At 41.1% G+C, this 21,727-nt stretch overlaps 1 protein-coding gene across 3 annotated transcripts; it reads left to right on the forward strand.

Annotated features, from left to right (window-relative positions):
* The first annotated feature begins 6,276 nt into the window (after positions 1 to 6,276).
* On the forward strand, positions 6,277 to 21,445 carry LOC129177587 (cadherin-related family member 1). 3 transcript variants are annotated; one of them, XM_054768873.1, is made up of 17 exons: positions 6,277 to 6,507; positions 6,703 to 6,883; positions 7,092 to 7,237; positions 7,310 to 7,360; positions 8,017 to 8,106; positions 8,185 to 8,271; positions 9,620 to 9,736; positions 10,021 to 10,164; positions 10,254 to 10,332; positions 10,404 to 10,504; positions 11,446 to 11,649; positions 11,734 to 11,886; positions 11,959 to 12,123; positions 12,215 to 12,282; positions 13,683 to 13,911; positions 16,793 to 17,047; positions 17,286 to 18,433. In XM_054768873.1, the coding sequence occupies exons 2-17, from the start codon at positions 6,847 to 6,849 to the stop codon at positions 17,481 to 17,483; spliced, it is 2,124 nt and encodes a 707-aa protein (XP_054624848.1). In that variant the 5' UTR covers positions 6,277 to 6,507; positions 6,703 to 6,846; the 3' UTR covers positions 17,484 to 18,433. The 3 variants fall into 3 exon arrangements, with proteins under 3 accessions (XP_054624848.1, XP_054624849.1, XP_054624846.1); XM_054768874.1 differs by having other exon boundaries at positions 6,278 to 6,507; positions 6,788 to 6,883; positions 18,290 to 21,445; XM_054768871.1 differs by having other exon boundaries at positions 6,282 to 6,507; positions 18,290 to 21,445.
* The last annotated feature ends 282 nt before the right edge of the window (positions 21,446 to 21,727 follow it).

The raw sequence follows: 21,727 nt of genomic DNA on the forward strand, positions 1-21,727 counted from the left end.
TTGCTAAGTTTAGAGTGAAATGTCAAATTATCAATAAAATATAAAATCTCCACTCCTATTATTTACAAGTAAGTAAGTAAGTATGTCACTTTGAACATGCATACAAGTTCCATTGGAACACATCACATAGTACAGTTCACAGTTCCACATGTCCAAAAAGGAGTAGGAAGAAGCAAAACTAATTTAATCCTACCCCCCATCAGTTCAATATGGATTGCTATACATTTGCTCACTTCCTGTATTCCCAATGTAGTCTTTGCCAGTTTCAAATGCATATGAAAATGACAAAACAAAGTGATAAAATTGGAGCCAAGGTTGTAGTCACTGCAAATAAATGATATACTGTAACTGTCATGATAAATAATCATGAATAATCTAATAATAATCTAATCTAATAATTGATCAAAGGGTTAATAATAGACAAACATAAATGGATGAGTGAGTACAGAGTACAGACAATGTACTCAGAAAAATAAATACTAATATGTAGTCAGTGTAAGAGTGGTTATACTTAGTCTTGTATGTACACAGTGCTTCAGGACTCTTCTTCCTTGTACTTGTAAACATCAACTGCTTGTATTGTCTCTAGAAATCACTCATTTTAGTGCATTGTTTGAGTTCCTCACTTAAAACCCATTCCATCATTTGATTCCACATACTGATATGCTGATGGTTTTAAGCATTGTTCTCACGTATGAGTGTTTTAAGTTTCTCTCTAAGGTCATATTTCTACTCTCTTGCTGAGAAGGTCATAGTTTGCTTTATGCATCATTTTAGCTGTTTAAAAATTTACTAGATCAGCAAATTTTAATAATTGTGATTTTAGAAATAAAGAGTTTGTATGTTCTCCATGAGCAGCATTATGGATTATGCTAAATGATCTTTTTTGAAGCATTGACAGTGAGTGAAGTGTACTTCTATAGTTATTCCCCCATATCTCCACATACTAAGTTAGATATGGTAATACCAGAGAGCAATAGAGAGTATGGAGTGATTTTTGGTCCAAAACAAATTTTGCTTTATTCAGTATTGAGGTATTTCTTGCCACTTTATGTTGTATATTTTTAATGTGAGATTTCCAGCTCATAATTTCATCTATTATGACCCCCAGAAATGTATTTTCATTCACCCTTTCAATGTCCACACCATCAATTTGTATTTGCAAATCCTTACTGCTATTACCAAATAGCATAATTTTAGTTTGACTTAAATTCAGGAGTAGCCTGTTTTTATCAAAATATCTTTTAAGTTTTAGTTCATTAATTAACGCAGCGGTTCTGCGATCTCATTAGTGACCTTTTTTTTATCCTTTCCAATTCCAATTCTTCAATTCCATTACAATCAGTTGATGTTTTTGCTTTACATTTACTGACAATATCAATGATTTCCTTTTTTGTCATATCAGTGAGGAACATGGAGTTGGGTTTCCTGTCTATAATTTCATTCCTTTCCTCCACTGACAAGAAATCTGGGCTCTTTTCTTCACGTTTTGGTCCAATATTTACAAAGTAGTTATTCATTATTAGTATTTCCATCTGTGAAATATTGAGGGTGATCTGCTTTCTTAGTACCATTCCTAATAATCCTGATTGGGATGCCCTATTTTGCTCTCATGTCGTTTGTATTCTTGTCTAGTGATTGACTAGAATATTCTTTCTTGCACACTCTCAAAATGTTTGTTAATTTATTGTTCTGTATATTTTCATTATAAATCTCCTATATACAGGTAATGTGTTTTTCTTCTTACAGGCATTTTGCAGACCCTTTATCATCCAAGGCTGATTTGTCTTCTTTTGCTTTTTAGACCTTTTTCTGATTGGACAGTGCTTATCGTACAACTTCATTTAACATTTGGAAAGTGTTTATACGCTTCATCCACATCATTTTCACTGTACACACTTTCCCATTTTGTTCTTCCAGATCTTTCCTAAAAGTGTTGGTGCTGTCCTCTGTGCGTAGTCTTCGGAAGGTCCTTTTGTCTTCCATCTTTCTGTATTTCTAGTTTTCATTTTGAATTGTAAACACTGGGAGATGGTCACGTATATTGTTAATTAGCAGACCACACGATTTGTTCTTATCATAGTCATTAGAGAATATATGATCAATTAGCGTTGCGCAATAATCCGTTATTCTGCTTGGTCTGGTAATTTTAGGATATAGACTCAAACTGTTCATTGTATCTATGAAGTCATCTATTATCCTTTGCTTACCTGGATTCAGAAGGTCAATATTAGTCTCCACATACCAAGATTATTTTTAGCTGTCTGTGAAGGTTGCTTTGATCCAATCCTTGAACATTTCAATGCTCCACTTAGGCGTTCTGTATTAACAACTCAGTAATACATTTTTGCTTTTTTTTTTTTTTTTACAGATTTCAATCGTTATGTGTTCTAAAATGTTCAATCAATTGCAAGTGACATGTTCTTCACCAATTTGTAGTTCAGATGTTCGTCCACGCACACGGCCACTCCTCCATTTTTGTTGTGCCAATGCTATCATGCAACAGAGAGAAAAAGAGCTTAAAAAATGCAATACTACAAATAATTTGATTTTTTTCCCCAATTTTTCTCCATGTTTTAATTTAATTTAAAAAAAATGTGCCTTTTGACTTTGTCTTGAGTGCAATTTAAGTAAAAAGTGCAATTATGTTACATAAAAGACTTCTGCATTCTAATTGGTTGTCATTGCACGTCAAACGCTATTTTTACAGGTGTGGAAGTGAAGACAGTGACATGCATGACACCTTTTTAACACGTCACCAATATTATGTCAAGGGTGCAAAACACGACACTGCACGGTAATTGAGCTCCATTAAATGTGGCCATAAGTCATTAAAATGAATCCTGGTCACTTTTCTTTTTTTCCAGTCATATCCTGCTGTTCATTTTGGGGTGAGGTTTTTTTTTAGCCGGCTTATTCTGCAAATGATTCTGGGTGGAGGATTAGTTATCATTTGGAAACAAACATTCTCTCCACCCTGACACACTTCGTGTTAAGAAGGCTCAACTCACAGAGGGGGAAAAACACAAACAGTGCAGAAGCTTTGCAGTTAAAAGTTGTTTTTTTGTCTTAAGGCTGCAGGCGGATAATCGCTCTGCTGCTTAAAGTGATGCCAACAAAAGTGCATGGGCGTGGTTGAAGAGCTGCCAGGAGAGCAGCATCAGGAGGTTTATAGGCCACTCGGTCCTTGGGACTAACAGCTTTGTTCAGAGCCCCCCCAGTGTGTCACCTGGCTACACATATAAAAAACAGTTTGATTCTTCACTGCGATATGACGCCATAGACAAAAGCATCATCCCTTGCTAACAATAAATATCGTCTGTTGGCTCCCGATAAATGAATATACTGCTAACGATTGCAAGGAAACAACATGCTGGTGAATGCCAAATTTCTTGTCAGCTTTACTTTCTTGCTTATCTCCCCAAATTCTGCCTAGCAACAAGTGGGAAACACTAGGGGGAAAAGTGTTGATTGTGCACCTGCTAGCTAGATAGTTGTAAAGAATTATCATGACTCTTTGTTAGGGGTGAGATTAAAACATGAGAAGATTTCTTGCTTGGAGAAAAGCTGTATCACAAGAAAACAGCAAGTCAGAAGCCAAACAGAATGTGAACTGTGGCATTGCTACTATGAATGATAACACAGTCATATGGAAATGGCAGTGTGTAAGGCATTATTGGAAGAACACATGAAGTGCTTTAAGCACACCTTGCAATCCAACCTACCTTGGTGTTCACCGTGTCAGTGAGTGACGTGTCTGTTTTTTCCATTGGGGTTTGAACAGCTGCTTGCTACTAGTTGATGTCCATGCAGACGCTGGAGTAATTCTACATTTGATCAACTTTACTAAAAGATTTGTCAGATCAACCCCTGTAGATGTTCAGACTTGTCTGCACCCTTAATCACCGAGCGGTTGTACTGATGCTCATTGCATTTGGCTCAGCACCAATGTTCAAGTACCGGCAATCACTGGTTCCCTTTCATAACACACGTCATACATACTGTAGATGTGATCTATGTTGACAATTTAGCGACACTGCTGCTATATTTAGCGAGTAAGGGTGCGCGTATAAGTAGGGATGTCTGATAATATCGGCCCACCGATATTGGCATAAAAATGTGATATTAGTAGATATTGGTATTGGGTTTTTTTTCCCGATAATGAAAACCGACTTTAAAAAATGCTGTATAGTTGGACATTTTAATATTTACATGGCCAGGATGACACATATAGTTTGTTCATACAGTGCAAGTCCACCTCATTTGCACTTTCCACAGGCTGTCCCTGTCCGCTCTGACTGTGCAAAGTCTGCTAGCTCCCCACGTTAGCATGTGGGACACTAGCTGTTAGCCATGTTTCAGTGAAGCCAATAAGCTGCACTCCCTGAAGGTCTTGACGTTCTTTGTCAGCTCGTCGATCTTGTTCTGTAGTGAATTCATGTTTCCCATGATAATGGAAGGTACCGAAGGCTTGAATCTTCACTTCCTTGATAGCCGCTTAGCTTTCATCTTAGCCCCGGCTCCGATGCCTACCGATGTGGGACCTCGCTCTCATGGCATGTAAAAATGTATCCATAGGATAGAATATACCGTATTATTTCAAAGATGATAATAGTAGGAGAACAAACAGAGCTGCTTGAAAGATAGACAGACATGCTTAATTTGTCTCCGAGAGAAATTCACGTTTCTAGCAGCTCTGTAAAGGTGTCCTAATAATCGCAATCACTTAAAAATAAAACAAAGCAAAATAGGAGAGTTAAGAAAAATAAGAAAATAAAATAAGAATAAATAAATAAAAACGTAACAGATCATTTCAATTTCAATAATACATAATAACATACATTATAATAATACATAATATGTTAATTATTTTTTGAAAGGCAGCCACTGTAGTGGCCCCGGTAAAAAAAAAGAAAGAAAAAGTATTTATGTTACACATATTGGTATCGGTAGATATCGGAATCGGAAATTGAGAGTTGGACAATATCGGCATATCGGATATCGGCAAAAAAGCCGATATCGGACATCCCTACATATAAGCGTTTCTTGCATCATGCATTTATTCAGTAATTAAATACAAGCCATCAACAAAGGTGAAAAATCCGCCGAGCAGGTGAGTGAGCGTGAGCTCCATCTACGTAACGCCGTGCTGTGCACGTCTGAAAGCTGTAGGAAATAACCAAAAAACTCCACAATGTAAGTGAACCCTTGACCAACAGAGCCAAGAAAGTAGTGCTTGGACACAATCCTCCATCGCCTGGCTGCACCACGCCTTCCTGGCAAGACATGCAGGGGTGTCCAAAGTGTGGCGCAAGGGCCATTTGTGGAACTTGGCTCATTGCAGAAATTACAGCCCTGATGTGAATAGACAAAGACAAGTAGATAAGAGAAAAACAGTGAGATGTATTATTATTATTATTGTTATACAGTACATTATCATAATAGTGAATTAGTTGGTCTCAAATAATGTTGACAATAATATCTTTGAGCATGAATTTGTGGGACAAGAAACATTTCAAAACACACCTGCATAGTTTTGTGACTCCATTAAATAAAAAAGTCTGACTGTCCAGTCATATTTTTTTATTGTACTTTTCTTAAAATGAATGTTAAAATCTTGTCTTGTCTCGTTCTTGTGGAAACTATCTTGTGCATCGTCTCGTCTCGTCTCGAGTTGGGTGTCTCGTGGCACCCCTACTATTTATTTGTGGAAGGTGAGGTTTAATGTGTTGCCGTAGCTAACATTCAGGATTTGCTTTTAGGATACCGCAACAGTTTTTATTGGGTCGCTGTCCGTCGGAACTTTTTGGAAGTAACTTGAGTCATAGGGAGGACGAACCAAAATTTGTGTCTTGAGCTACCATTACAAGAGAACTAGATTTCCTGCTACGTAGCCAGCCTAAGCAGTTGGTTCTCCATTGATTTTGTACCACCACATTACAGAGAAGGATTATAGATGCTGAACCATACAATCTCCAAGTCTATTCATGTTTTTGCCAATGTAACTTTTGACTTTGTGTCTTGATCTGCCATAGCAAGAGAAACTGTACTTTTCCTGCTATGTGGTCTGCCTAAGCAGTCGGTTCTCCATCAGTTTTGTACCACCATGTTACCGCCAAGGATAATAGACACTGAATCATACAGTCTCCTAGTCTCCCAGAGAAGCTTGTTTCACTTGGATTTAACACATATGCAAAAGGTGTGAGCGCCACATCCGTGCTGTGAGAGCTCTCTTCCAGGATGATTCCGAGCTGCATAGTAGGTAGATGTCTGCAGAGGGAAGGGATGCGTCACTGGATTAGCGCCTTGTGAGTCCCAGCCTCTTCTTCTTCCTCCCTTCTGAGCTGCCTGGAGAAGGGCACAGTACTCTCACAGCTCGCAACCATCCCTGCCAGCCCCCAAGAAGCCTTCCACATGAGCCAGCCGGGCCTCACCTCCCCGCCAGGATGAAGAAAGAGAAGAAAATGTCTCTTTTCACCTTTGTCCTCTTGCTCCACTTTAGCTCGGGTAAGGTTTGTTTTCTTTTTGTCTGCGCGTGGATAATACTTCTTAGGCGATTAATCCTCCAGGGAAGGTCCATCTTAGCGTGTCGCACCCTACACTGACTGTCCTTTGTATTTAAATGCATATTCTTGAGCTTCTTCACACACATTAGTAACCTTTCATCCCTGTTGTCCTTCTCACCTCTGCTTTCAACCTCAGCAAGTAAGTTCATGAGTCATCACTTACTATTAGAAATACTGTTTATGTCATGTTATATATGCCCATTTCACGTTTTCCCACAAAGGACTATTTGACTATGCCCCGTATTTCTACGACAATGGACCCAGCAGTACAAACGGGAACATGGCTTTGTTCAGCATCTCTGAGGATACACCAGTCGGTGAGTCACATGAAGACGTAACTTGTTTTGATCAAGCTGTGGTGTCCTTTTTATTGTGAAATGCCCGTAGAGGTTCTGAAGCCGCAGCTAATCACAGTTGTAATACCTTATGGATTGTGTGACATATTTGCTCGTTTGACCCGCTTATCAAAACATTTCCAGTTCATAAACATCATGTCACTGCATTTTGTTGAAATGATTCACACAGGAACACAGCTATACATCCTCAATGGCACAGATCCAGAAGGAGATCCAATACGATACGGTTTGATGTTTGAAAAGGGCTCCAAGGAGTATTTCAGTGTTGAGCCCAAATCAGGAAACGTGACCCTAGTTCTGGAGCTGGACAGAGAGGTGAGAAGACACCTCAACTCTCTCAGAAGCTATGCTCTAAATATGTCTTAATTCATTGTAATTATTTTGCAGAAACAAGATGAGATTTCAGTGCTCGTCAGCATTACGGACGGTCGAAATAAAGTGAGTAAGCAGTGCTTATAAATCATTCTGGGGCTTTCCACAGGTTTTCAGGTCAAAAGGGCAAAATATTTTATCGTTTCAGCCTTTCATCCACACAGAAACAACGTCCTGGGTGCCCTGAAACAGTATTTTTTGAAAACTGCTTTCAAGGTGGGAAAATCTACTAACGCCGGCTTGTTTTTTCCGTGTAGACAAGCAAACCATTTCTTTCTGTAAACGTTGACGTCACTGTACCGCCGCCAACCCGTCTCGTGATCAGAAGTGACAAGCCAACAAGTCAACAGCTTTTTCTATTATCCTGATATTTTGTTGTCTTATACTCCAAAATGACTGGCAGATGTAATTCCACTCTAGGGTGTGACTTGTGTATTACATCGTTTTCACCCAGTGATCCGTTTCCATCTGGATGTGACTATTGACTAATCCAGAACAATGTGGACGCAAATTTTCTTCAGATCACCAGAAAAGAAATCCCAGGAACATTTCTGTGTGGACAGGGCCTCTAGGCCAGGGGTGTCTAAACAAAGGCCACATACATAAAAATTGAGGAATAATTTAGTGCATTAATGATGCTAAAACCATATCCAATGTAAGTCAATCCAATATAGGAATACATTTTGTTTGTAATGAAACTGAGTCTTTTGTTGTGTTTTCAGGTGGTTGAAACAGTGAGAGTGTTTGTCACTGATGCAAACGATGAACCTCCTGAATTCCAAAACCTGCCTTTCATCGTTAATATCCAAGAGGTATAGCGTACTGTTATCAATGCGACCCACGTTTTGGAAAAAAAACCCTCCTCATGGTCATGTTTATGTCTTCTTCAGGATGCTGTGGAAGGGAGCAGCGTCTACAGAGTCCAGGCGCTGGATAAAGATATGGGTTCAGGAGGAAGCGTCTCCTATTTCCTACAGGTGAACCTGCGGATTTTAGGATTATGCAGATGACGTGGAACTTGTGACACTTTAAACCACTTTTGCATTTGAATTAAAATAAATCTAAGGCTGCTCTAGTTTGGATGCAGACGAAAGAGCAAAATGAATTTGAGCTTGATCCTTTTTTCTGATGCTTTCATCGTTTTTCAGAAAAATAATGGGGTTCCTTTAGAATTTGGATATTCAGTTTCAGGATAAGAAGTGTAGCAAATGGATGGATGGATTTGATTAATCCCATACTCCCCTCCAAGAATCATCCATGCGGTAATGTGGTAGAGGTGGTCCCATGTGTTTCCTGATGTCTGTGGGGACATGAGCTTCTGTTCGAAGCCCAGAACGGTGCTAAAATGAAAGATTGGAATTGCAGGAACCTGGCAAGGATAAAGAATGGTTCTTGAATACAAGCTGAAGTCTGGTGCATGTTCAGACCAGTGTTGTCTAAGATGATAACCATTACCAAGAATGCCAGGGATGTTCCATGACATATGAAGGGATACCATGTTTCTGCTGGAAGATTCTTTTTTGACTTAGCAGTAAGTAAGTTTGTGATTTGAGTCAAGTAGAGTTTCCTTCAAGACAAAGCTAGAGATACTCAGTAGTACACTAGTCTGGTTGTGGTGAGAGAGGCTGGGTCAGAAGGTCTCCAGAATTAAAACATTTGGGTCCTGGTAGTAAGAAAGAAGGTGGGTGAGTTTTGGAGTGAGGAGCTCAGACTATGGGTGTCAGATTAAGGTTCTTCTTGACCACCTTTCACTGGAGGCTTTCTGGGTTGCTCCAACTGGTAAAGAGCCCTGATGTGGCCCCAGATGTGGCAATGTCATTTGCTGGCCCCGGGGTAGATACTGGAGCATGTTACAGAAGAAGACGGCATCTAGGTTACTTATTGTGATACTTCTGTGTTGTGGTTCAAGATACATTGGGGAAATTGGTTGAATGGGTGATCCCTTGGAGCTACAGACTGGAGTTATCTTATTTTCCTCTACATCAGCAAATATTTCCTAGCTGTAAGAGTTTGCAAAATATCTCAAGGTCGAGCTGACATCATGGGGAACGGTCATGTGGCCGGGAATAACCTAAAAAAAAAAAGGGGGCATTTGAGTGATGAAACAGCGTGTGCAAGAGAAAAGATTAATCTCAAATGAACAGTCGGGAAAATGAGTTACTTGAGTGGATTAAAATTTTTAATTACATTTGAGCAACACATTGAAAGCTTAATGACAGCTTATGTTTGCTCGGGTCCAGCAGCTTACAATGCGAGGGACGAATGTCCAATGCTGAAGTGAAAGTCAACAGAATTTAACCCCTTGTAACCATGTCTCCTTGTCAGCCGTCGCCAGTTGCCAAGTTCACCATCGACAGCCACAATGGGATCCTGAGGGTGAAACCTGGCGCAGCGCTGGACTATGAGACCACGCCTACGCACTTTGTGACCGTGGTTGCCAAGGTGAGAGGTCACTGTTGTCCTGTCCGCTTGGATGTTACGGTTTCGGATCATAATCAATCTACAATCAAATACCTTAACAGTGCATTTTTGTAATCAACTAAAGACTCTGGAACCTTGATTGAGAAATTGGTTTTATGACTCTTTAGTTTAACCACTGCTGAATTCACCTTGTGATCAACCACTTCTGGTTTACTCTAATTAACCTTATGGAGAATCTCTAGCAATAAGCTTGATCCTGTTCAACTAATCCAGGGTCAGCTTTCTTGACTATTTGTTTCCTTCAGGATGGAGGAGGGAAATATAAGGGTAAACATCAGGTTTTGACCTCCACGGCCACCATAACAGTCAACATCCTTGATGCCCAAGACATGCCTCCATCCTTCATAGGAACGCCTTACTTTGGATACATCTACGAAGTCTCCGTTCCTGTGAGTTGGGCCTCCGCCCTACCACACATCACGTAATAACACATCAGATGCTAAAAATGCAGACGTTTAATCTCTCTTTTGTCAACCAGGGCTCTGAGATATTTACCGTGTATGCCAGAGATGGGGATCAAGGCAATCCTAACCCCATTTATTACTCCATCATCGATGGTAAGAGCGGACAAAAATCATCATGCAGTAAGATGACTCACGCTACAATAATAATTGAATATCGGTTTCAGGAAGTGATGGTGTCTTCGATATAAACAGCACAAGTGGATGCATCACCTTGACAACGCATCCATCCCTGCTCAAAAATGAACTCTACGAAGTCAAAGTCAAGGTAGCTCTGATAGTTGTAAATCGTTTTGGTTGTAGAGATTGTAAAGAATAATTTAAACTCAAAAAATGACACCATAACTAATCAAAACAAATAACAAATAACTACTAGGCCACCGTGTGGCTTCTGTTATTTTCATAGTGTATATTACTGTATGTATACTGTTGTTTTTATTACAAAGAAAGAGCAGAATTGATACCTAGTGCGTTATGCAGAGTTGATTTATTACTACAGTACTGTGTCATATTACTTATATAGATCTGAAAAAAATATTTGAATGTTTTTCTAATTTCAGGTAAAATAACACCAAGGTTAGTCTGAAATTATTGACTTACAGGGCTATACAGGGTTAATAAAAAAGAATGAACCGATTTCATGACGCAATATTTTATTAAGGGAAAGCAATCAAAAATTCCAGCCAAGTCACATGTGTTTTACAAACAATCAAGTTTTATTTCCCTTATTACAAGTGTTCATTGTGGCCACCATCACCATCAATGCGCTAAGCAAATTTCAAATTACAGCGCCCCAGTAGCAGCCATTACAAAACTTAGAAAACTCCTCTTTCAAATGGTCACTGACTCATTCCATGTTGCTGTTTGAGGACTGAAGCAATGCGTCATGAAATCGGTAATTCTTTTTGAATAACCCTGTATTCATTGAGAGCAGGTCTGCATTGTGTTGTCAATTAGGCTGCGCGGGTAGCCTAAATGAAGTTGGTTTAAAGGAAACTTTAACAATGCCTTGTCTTTTAAACTTTACATTTTAGTTGACTAAATTTACTGCAATTTTAAGTGACTAAAACATGAAATCTAGTCAACTAAAACAAAGTCAATATAGATGACTAAAACTAAAATACATTTTTAGAAAAAAAAAAGAGTAAAACAGAATCAAAAATTGCTGCCAACATAAACACTGATGGCATGTGTAATGATCACACCAAGGCATCTGAGGTGGGAGGCGACAATCACTTGTTGGACTACGACATTGCCGTGGTGACGGTCCGAGTGGTGGACCTCAACAACCACCCGCCCACCTTCTATGGCGAGAATGGACCACAGAGCAAGTTTGAGGTCACAATGTACGAGCACCCTCCTGCAGGGGAGATCTTACGCGGATTCAAGATCACCGTCAACGATTCAGATCAGGTTTGACATATGTCGATTGTATATTTAAAAAATAAATCATTTACATCAATTTTTTTTCTTTTAAATACATTTTTGGGTTCTTAGGGGGCAAATGCCAAATTCAAACTGAGACTAGTGGGACCGAGCAGAGTTCTACGAGTGGTTCCCCAGACGGTCCTAAACGAAGCCCAGGTAACCATCATTGTGGAGGACACATCAGTTATCGACTATGAGAAAGGACCGACCCTCTCGTTCAAGGTCAGAACTCAAATGAAAATGTCTATTTTTATAGTCTATATTTATGATTGTTTTACCATCATGATCATGCAGCTGTTGGCGGTGGAGATCGACACTCCCGAGCGCTTCAGCGCAACAGCAGACATCGTGATCAACCTCATGGACACTAATGACAACACCCCCAAATTCACGTCAGAGTATTACATCGCCAGGGTCGCAGAGAACTCTCCTGGAGGCTCTAGTGTTGCAGCTGTTATGGTGAGTCACAACCAAATGCCCTTTTAGCCCAACCAAAGTGTTCTTCAGGTGTCTCTATTTGACATTATTATGGTCTTGGTTGCTCCTGCAGGCAAACGATCCAGACTCAGGACCCTGGGGTGAAGTCAAATACACCATTTATGGATCAGGGTCAGATTTGTAAGTAAAAAAACAAAAAAAAACACAACTGGAGACTTCCTAGCAGTGAAGGTCCTGATCCATGTTTTGGTTCTGGGCAAGGAAGTTAGCAGGGAATGAGTTTATTCAGGCACAACAGCCTCGCCCTAAGATGGCTGCACAATTCAGGCTAATCTCCTAACTGGATTGGAGGGTTAAAAATAGTCGGTGTGGCCCATCTCACATCGGAGAGAGCCAATTAACATGCAGGGTGACAGCTGGAGCCTGAGATGGAAAAGCAAGGAAAGCGTGGGGAAAGTGCAAATTTATGCTTGTCTGCAGGCAGCCACCATAGTTAATTGTGTGAAAGTTTGCGAGCAACTTGTGAGTTATAAAATGGCAGCAACAACGTCAAAGTGGAAACACAAACCACCAATGCAACTATTATAAATAATGATCTTTTGATAGAAAAATGAGTAATATTTGTACTTTTGAATTGTGTTCCTGATTAGCATTCTTCTTTGTGTGTTATCCTATGTAGCCTTAGGCATCTGAAGGTGTGATAGATTTAAGCCCTGTACACACAGGAACGCTCTTGAGAATTTCTTTTTAGTGGGTTGAAAAAAATGTGCTTCCACACTCTGTCGGATTAGTAAATAGTTGCATCCAGATGGGAACAGATCACTGAGTGAAAAAGATTCACAAGACACACCTACGTGTGGCGCTGTGAACAGACACGCAGACGGAACCACGTGACACACCAAACCATAGAAGAAGGAAAAAACGCATGCGCATAAGTCCATCGTCTTTCGCTTTCCACGGCTCATCTAGACTTATGAGAAGTGGAATTACTTCTGTGAGTCATTATGGGGTATAAGACAACTAAATATCAGGAGAATGTCCACTGGTGTGAGTCACATCAGCTTAAATATTCAGACATTATGTTGATTTGTCAACGGTGTCGGTTGTGTACACAAAAATGACAAGCCGGTGTTTTCAGATTTTCCCCATTCTGGAAGCCGTTTTCAAAAAATACCGTTTCAGGACACCCAGAACGCCGTTTCCGTGTAGATGAGAGGCTGAAATGATAAAATACTGGGCCGTTTTGACCTGAAAACGTTACCGTGTGGAATAGCCCTTTAATCTCTCACATTAGAATACCCCTCAACTCATACATACCACCCTAAATAATGACCTCACACCGCTGTAGGAAGAAGGCATTTCTTTCTTGTGACCGTTTGATTGTATCAATTTGTCTCCTTGCATGCAAGGTTTCATCAAATTCAGTCTTTCACGAAGATGTGTGCATGCAGCTATGGTGTCAACATAATGCCATAAATGCCTTTATGTTAATCATCATTTTTGAAATGAAATCATTTTTGTTGATATTCTTGTTGAATATGTAAAATATTTACTGATTGCCGTGGTGACCCCCGGTGCAGGTTTTCCATCCACCCGTCAACTGGCCTCATCTCCACACAGCCGTGGACCACCCTGGACGCAGAGGTGCGCTCCAAGTTCAACTTCTACGTGAAGGCAGAAGACTCAGAGGGAAAGTACAGCCTGGCCGAAGTCTTTGTCACCGTGCTTGACATGAACGACCACTCGCCCGAATTTGACGACAAACTGCTGGAGAAGACCATGGTCATCGGCACACCAGTCAAAGTGGAGGTGCGTGATAGCAACTGAGGATAAAAAAAAAACTACCGGAATTTCCAGACTATAGAGCACACTGGTATGTAAGCCACACCCACTAAATTTAAAGAGAAAAAAAGATTTGTACATATTGTACTGTACATACACCGGTCCATAAGTGCAGGTGTCCACGTCATAACATGGGATATTTAGTATATTTAGTACACAGAAAGATGATACACACAAAGAATTTTTTTAAACTTTTGATTAAATAAATGCTTTTTTCCAAACAGTGCCGAACAGTGTGTTTTAACATGACTAGTTAAACAGTGGAGAATAGTGACTGTAAGACGGCTAGTAGCAACAGTAGCCTACCAAAAAAGTTATTCATTGCAGTCCTCCTCCTCCTCCTGAGAACTAAAACCACTAAAATCGTCTTAACGAAAATCACAAAATCACACTTTGTCAGTCTCTCTCTCGCTCTCGTTGTGGCTCTACGTTGTCTGGAATAAAATTAGCAATTCAGCTTGAGCTATGACCTTCATTCAGTCCAGCCATTTGAAACCTGTTGGTGATACGGTTGGTGGACAGTTGGTGGTCCGAGTAGTCCAAACAGAAGAGATCACTACATAAGACTTCAAAATGTGCCATTAGCTTCCACTTCACTCGTCCACGTCACTACTTCCTGAAGCTGCACTCTAAAAATCATGGGCTCAAGCTGTAGGGTTCAAAGCATGCAGAAAAAGTAGCGGCCTATAGACCAAAAATTATGGTACTGTATTTAGCTGAAAATGAAATTTTTATGGTTGTTTGGAAAGCTGTTTTTTTTTCTGTGGGCCAAATACAGGTCACACTTTTATTTGGAACGTTCATATTTTGTGTATTTATGACAGTATTTATGATGGTACTTATCAACCAAAACCGTATCTTTCTTAAATTTTTCACAATTTTATTTTATTTTTTCTTGAAAAGTTGGCAAAACCATAATTCACCAACTTTCCTACTAGGTAGAGAAACTACACTTTACTGGAATTGTGAGAAAATTCAGTAGAGATTAAGGGCATACTCGCACAAGGCCAATTGTGCCTTGGCCCACTTTACACCTAACGTCCAGCACGTTTGGCACGACTGGAAGAGGCAGTCAAGACCTGGAACGATTCCACACACGCGCGCGCAATGTAGCCACTATAATGCGATTGCACCTTGCAGTTTCTTAATGACAACTGACGCGATTCAAAATAAAAAGAACATAAATTAAACCCACGGCATGCTTGCTCACTCATGACTACATTTGTGTGCATAACAAAGTGTAATTTAATTAACGCAATGCTCCTCTCGCAAATAAACTAAAAAACAAAACTTTTGTTTTTGCTCCCATCTTTCATGAGCTGAACATAAAGATCAAAAAATTTTCTATGTACACAAGAGGCCTTTCTTGCACATATTATTCACAAATATGTCTAAACCTGTGTTAGTGCCGAGACAATCCATCCAAACCACAAGCGTGGCATGTCAAGATGCTGATTAGACGCTATGATTATTGCACAGGTGTGCCTTAGGCTGGCTCCAGTGAAAGGACACTCCAAAATGTGCAGTTATAACATACAGCACAATGCCACAAATGTCGCAAGTGTTGAGGGAGCGAGCAAAAGGCATGATGACTGCAGGAATGCCTACCAGAGCTGTTACCCGTGAACTGAATGTTAATTTCTCTACCATAAACCATTTCAGAGAATTTGGCACACATCCAACCGGCCTCACAACTGCAGACTACGTGCAACCACAACAGCATAGGACATCCACATCCAATATCTTCACCTCTAAGATAGCCTCAGACCAGCCACAGAAGAGCTGGTTGGCATAACCAAAACATTTCTGCACAAACTGTCAGAAACCGTGTCACGGGAAGCTCATCTACATGCTTATCGTCATCATCGGGGTCTCGACCTGACAACGGTTCGTCGTCATAACAGACTTGAGTTTTCACATTCAATTACGTCTTGTTTTCACTGTGTAGGGCAGATGACAGACAGAGTGTATGGTGTCTTGTGGGTGAGCGCTTCGAGTGGCCCATGGTGGCAGTGGGGTTATGGTATGGGCAGGCATATGTTATTGGGCAACGAACATAGGTGCATTCTATTGATGGCATTTTGAATGCACAGAGACAGATCCTGAAGCCCACTGTTATGCCATTCATCCACAACTGCCACCTCATGTTGCAGCATGATAATGCACGGCCCCATGTTGAATGGATCTGTACACAATACCTGGAACCTGAAAACATCCCAGTTCTTGTATGGCCAGCATACCGAACATGTCACCCATTGAGCATGCTTGGGATGCGCTGGATATCCAATATCCAGCAACTTCACACAGTCAATGAAGAGGAGTGGACTAACGTGGCATAGAGCAGGGGTCACCAACCCATTGATTGCGAACTACTAGCGATCTTTGGGACTTTGCCGGTCAATCGCAAGAATGTTAGAAAAAAAATGTATTATTATATCAGTGCCCTCCCCTCCCAGAGAGAAAACAACTGGCACACATTTTGACCACTGCACACGCCCATACGCCTGGCCACCCTCCAGGCATGCAACTCGCAAGCTCCAGCCAGGAGCCTAGTCCCCAAAGCTCGGTATCAGTGCATGTACACCTGCTCTCCTCGCCCCTCAACAACAAGCGTTCAGCGACAAACAAAAGAAAAAGAGAGTGAGAGAGTGAAAGAGTGCAACGATGTGACTGAGCACACAACAGTAGTTATAGCACATTGATATGGCTCAAAATCTGCCTTTGCTAGCTCAAAATGAAGGCACAAATATAACTCCATAGATGTGCACCTCCAAAATAACCTCTGAGCTGCAGCTCGCTAGGGCTGACTGACACACAAACAAAGTCTAAATGACCAACTGCTCTGCAGGCGGTGGACGAGGATGCAGAGTCTCCCAACAACGTGGTTCAGTACTCCATCATGACGGCGGACCCCGACAATGCGTTCGACATAAACGCGGAGACGGGCGAAATCCAGCTGAAACCGTACATCAAGTCCATGGAGATTGTGCACAACATCACCATGCAGAAGGACTGCAAGTGGTCGCTGGTGGTCCAGGCCAGAGACCTCGGTTCTCCATCCTTCAGCACCACCGCTGTAGTCAACATTGACATCACAGAGGCGGTAAGACCTTCTATAACTTCTTCTGCTGTTTGATGCTGGTAGCTCGTGCTGATGTAGAGTTCTGCATTTTAGCATTTCAGTTGTTGCCTTGCTATGCTGCAGCTTATCACATGGCACCATTACATTTGTAACAATTATTTCCATGCATCGTTATGCTCATTCACTTGTCTTTTCATTGCGTCAGTCTTGTATGTTGACAATGTTTCTGGTCTTGTGTGTTGTGCATCGTGCTTTCCAGATCAAGGAACGCGTCATTTCATACTTCATGGGCCTCAGCAAGCGTCCGCTGACTGTTTTCGGCATTTGTTTAAGCCTTGTCATCACTCTCATTTTGCTAACTGTCTGCATATCCACAATCCTGTACTGTAGTGCTGTGAAAAAGTCCAGAATCAACCCGGAGAGTAACTATATCAAAGTGGTTCGCAGACCCAAGTGAGGAAAGTGATGCCTGAACTTCACTTTGTGTCTGTCCCATCTTTTTATTTTTCCCTGGTTGGCTATGTGGAAAGAGTGCTAGAGCATGTTTGAAGAACTTTACGAACTAAAGAACTTTTTTCAGGACGCCAGCTGCAAGCAGGCGCAGGACCGTTGATCAACAGAAGGCTCGATCCATCCATTTTCTGTACCACTTGTCCTCAGTAGGGTCACGGGTATGCTGGAACCTATCCCAGCTATCTGCGGGTGAGAGGTGGGGTACACCCTGGACTGGCCACCAGTCAATAGCAGGGCACATATAGACAAACAACCATTCACACTCACATTCACACCTATGGACAATTCGGTCTCCAATTAACCTAACATGCATGTTTTTGGAATGTGGGAGAAAGCTGGAGTACCCGTAGAGAACCCACCCATGCACGGGGGGGAACATGCATACGCCACACAGAGATGCTCCAACAGAGATATGAAAAAAGATAAAACAAGCACCATTTGTTGGATTCTGCCACATTTGCCACTGAAATTCTACTTTTTCTGTCGTTTTAAGTCAATTTTTTGTTCAAGCAAATATGCTCTTGTACTCTGATTGGCCCTCATCAGCTGCATGCCAAAGTCAAATCCACCAAGCATCAGCGCACTGCCAGACACACTCCCAACAAACACCTAGTGTCCTAGTGTAAAGAATATCCTGTGTAGTGTAGTTGTTGTTTGGGCCTCCTCCCTCAGTGCTTCGCTCACCCATCAATCATGCTTTGAAGCAGTTTGCGCTTGGATGATTCCAATTGTATCTGTGCTCTTTTCCAGACTCCTCTCAAGGGGCCTATGGCGGCCTTTTTAATGAAAAGTAGGGACAATCCAATGAAAGCTTTAGGCATGCTTACATTTATCATTAGCGTGTTGGTAGGAGCCACTGTGCTCATCTCCACAGTCATGTACATGCGCAATGCAAAGTCGCAAAACAGGATCACGCCGGCACGCCGTGTCATCAAGAGGCGGCCCAGGGACCAGCAGCCCTGGACTTTCCGCATGCCCATCTTCAAATTTGGAAACCCCTCTGAGAAGTTCCTCATGGAGGATCCAGAAAGTAGCCCGAAGCAGGAAACCCCAAGGTTGAGGCCAACCCCGCCCTGCGCCCCGTGCCTGCCCCCTCCAGCCCCACCGGCCACACGTCCCCCCGAGAGGCCCCGTGCTGTACCGACTATATCGGGTGCGTTGGCCACCAGAAGCTCAAAGAAAGGGAAACTGAGTCACCGTAAGGAAGGCAACATCAGCTCGGCGTTGGTGTCTGAGTTGAAATTGAGGCTGGAGCAAAAAATCAATGAAAACAACCAAGGTTACTATTGATTCCAAGTCAAACAACCTCCATCCATCCATCTTCTATGCCGCTTATCCTCACTAGGGTCCCGAGTATGCTGGAGCTTATCTCAGCTGACTTCGGGGGAGAGGCGGGGTACACCCTGAACTGGTCGCCAACCAATCACCGACAAACAATCATTCACACTCTCATTCATTTTAGCGTCGCGAATTAAGCTAACATGCATGTTTTTGGAATGTGGGAGGAAACCGGAGAACCCGGTGAAAACCCACGCACGGGGAGAACATGCAAACTCCACACAGAGATGCCCAACGGAGATTCTAACCCAGACCTTCCCGCTCTCCTGATTGTGTGGCCAACATGCTAACCACTAGGCCACCGTGCGGCCCTGTCAAACAACCTATTCATTTTTTAAATGACTTCTCTGCTCTTTGTTCGCCTGTCAGGGCATGAACTGAACTTCACATCTGGTAGGAAGGGGCATACTCTGACCTGACCAAGTATGCTAAACCCTTAATGAGGGTTCACAGATGTGTGTCCTCAGCTCCTCAGCTGACCTCCTTTCTTTCTTGGTAGATTATCACCACACTGCCATCTTGAGGAGGATTACATCATTTTAGCAACAGTGACAAGAGACAGTATGAGACAGTAAGTCGAGAAAACAAACACACCTATTGCATTTCCGCAAATTGTGGCCTCCACTCTCATAAACGCTATGTCAAAATTAATCACAGGGTGCGTCGTCAACTTAACGTTCACAATTAATAAACAATGTACCTCAAATGTACTTGAAGTGATTAGCTTTTCTACTCTCTATTGCATAATAACAATGTGTATTTGCACATACTGTGTACATTATTTGCCGAAAACATGAAATACAAATACTGTTTATTTTATTATTATTCTAAAAATGTATTCGTACAAATAGTAGATGCAACTACTGTAATCCCTCGTTTATTACGGTTAATTGGTTCCAAACCCGACCTCGATAAGTGAATTTCCTGTATGAAGCAAAGTAGGATTCAGTATTAATAAACTGAATATTTTCATAGTTACAACATTATTAGAGCCCTGTAGACATGAAATAACACCCTAAAGTCACTCTTACAATCTATTATTCTTTGTTTGCATCACATTGCGCAGGCTATGGTATGGTAGGCTATGGACAAGACGGCTGCTGCTAGCATAACAAGCTACCGAGCTAACTAGTTATCCTCTCTAATGCACTTATTCAAAACATAAGAAAGTGTTTCAAAGGCAGTTGGGAAGGACAAAGAAGCCAAAAACTTACCACTTCACCACAGAATGAGAGGAGAACCTTTATTTACTCGATCTCAGCCATGGCATGTCCGTCTCATCCATGCAATGTCGGCTCGGCTCTGCTGGCTCAGTAGTCAGTTTCCATGCAGTGTGAACGGTGATGCAATCTGATGTCATGTCTCATAACATTACTGATGCCTAGTGACCACAATACTACATATAACTTATCTTTCAATATTTTTTGACTATTAGGCCATAAGTCATCTACAAAACAGTGATTTTTGGAAAAAAGACGATGGTGAAGGTGCGATATTGGAACTGCGATATAGCAAGAAACGACTGTATTTAGGATTTTAACCACCCAACAATATTTCTGTGATCACACTGAAATTACACTTCTGCCGTTGCTAAATTTTAAGAGAAATGAGTAGTTAACTTTTTGTACAAATTTCCTTTTTTATTATTACTGCTTTTTTGATTATTACTGATTACTGGAAATTAGCAAATCCTGTTAGCATGTGAATATTGTCATTCATCCAGGTACATACCTGTCAACATTTGTATTTGAAAATAAGTGAAATTCTGGTTACAGGATGTGTTTTGCTGATGTTGCAGAGCGAACCGGAAACTGTGCTGTGCTTTTTTCATGAAAGCTAAAATAAATAAACAGTAGGGCGCCCGGACAGAAGAGCTAAATACAGTCGTTTCCTGGGAAAACGAGAGGGTTGACAGGCATGTCCAGGTCATTGTACTAAGGGTAATGAATCGATCATAACTGGCTGCATCGTTGCAATCCATTCCATACCTGAGTAATCATCTTAGCATTTCAGAAATGTTTCACATTTAGTGTAGTTTCACACTGCAGGAAAAAATTGCGTGGGAACACGCCGAAAGCATGACATGTTTGCTTCTTTTGTACGATTAACATGTGCCACTGTATTGTCCTGCTGTAACACAAGCTAGCTAGCAGTATTTGCGTTGTGTAGTTGTATTATAAAACATGCTTTTTTATCATTTCAATTTTCAATGTATGTACAGTTCTATGATTACATATAACACTTGTACCTCCACAGAAAGGGGGGAATATTAAACGTATGCTTGACATGTTCAAGCGCACCTTGCTGTGTATTGCAACTGCATGTACATTTCCTTTGTAGAGGGTCAAAATATATGCACAGATGTTCACAGAAATGAATGTTTCGCTTCAATGCCTTCAAATGTCGGCAATTTACAGTCACGTGGTCCTTGTATTAATGTATTAGCTCATATCTGACTTTGTAAAAATACATGGCTATATACACATATTAACTATAAATGACACTGCCTGGTTCTTGGATGTGACATATTTGTACTGTCTTTATATTGTCTTGATTTTCAATAAATATTTCAACATAAAAATTAGGCTTGTGCACCTACTTTTTCATGCCAAGGCTATAGTCGATCGGCTTATTAGATTAATGCAAATCCTTAAAATGTCGTCTGTGACACAACAGGACTATGGAGCACTCATTAAATCAGTGTGAGGTGGGAAAATATTGATCTCCCTGCTAATGTTGTTTCTTACGGTTGCTAATTAGCTCATAGAACTATTTTGACACTAGTGGATCACATACTAAAGGTTTATGGACATCAGTGATTTTCATTTCATTTCATTTATTTTATTTCAA

Source organism: Dunckerocampus dactyliophorus, chromosome 2 (genome assembly GCF_027744805.1).
Source record: "Dunckerocampus dactyliophorus isolate RoL2022-P2 chromosome 2, RoL_Ddac_1.1, whole genome shotgun sequence".
NCBI classification, from domain to species: Eukaryota; Metazoa; Chordata; class Actinopteri; order Syngnathiformes; family Syngnathidae; genus Dunckerocampus; species Dunckerocampus dactyliophorus.

Bases quoted from the DNA above. Each gene is read 5' to 3' on its own strand.
- LOC129177587 (XM_054768874.1), top strand. From the start codon at position 6,447: ATGAAGAAAGAGAAGAAAATGTCTCTTTTCACCTTTGTCCTCTTGCTC. The intron at 7,238-7,309 runs GTGAGAAGACAC...ATTATTTTGCAG, and splicing joins TTCTGGAGCTGGACAGAGAG to AAACAAGATGAGATTTCAGT. The intron at 10,165-10,253 runs GTGAGTTGGGCC...TTTGTCAACCAG, and splicing joins TCTACGAAGTCTCCGTTCCT to GGCTCTGAGATATTTACCGT.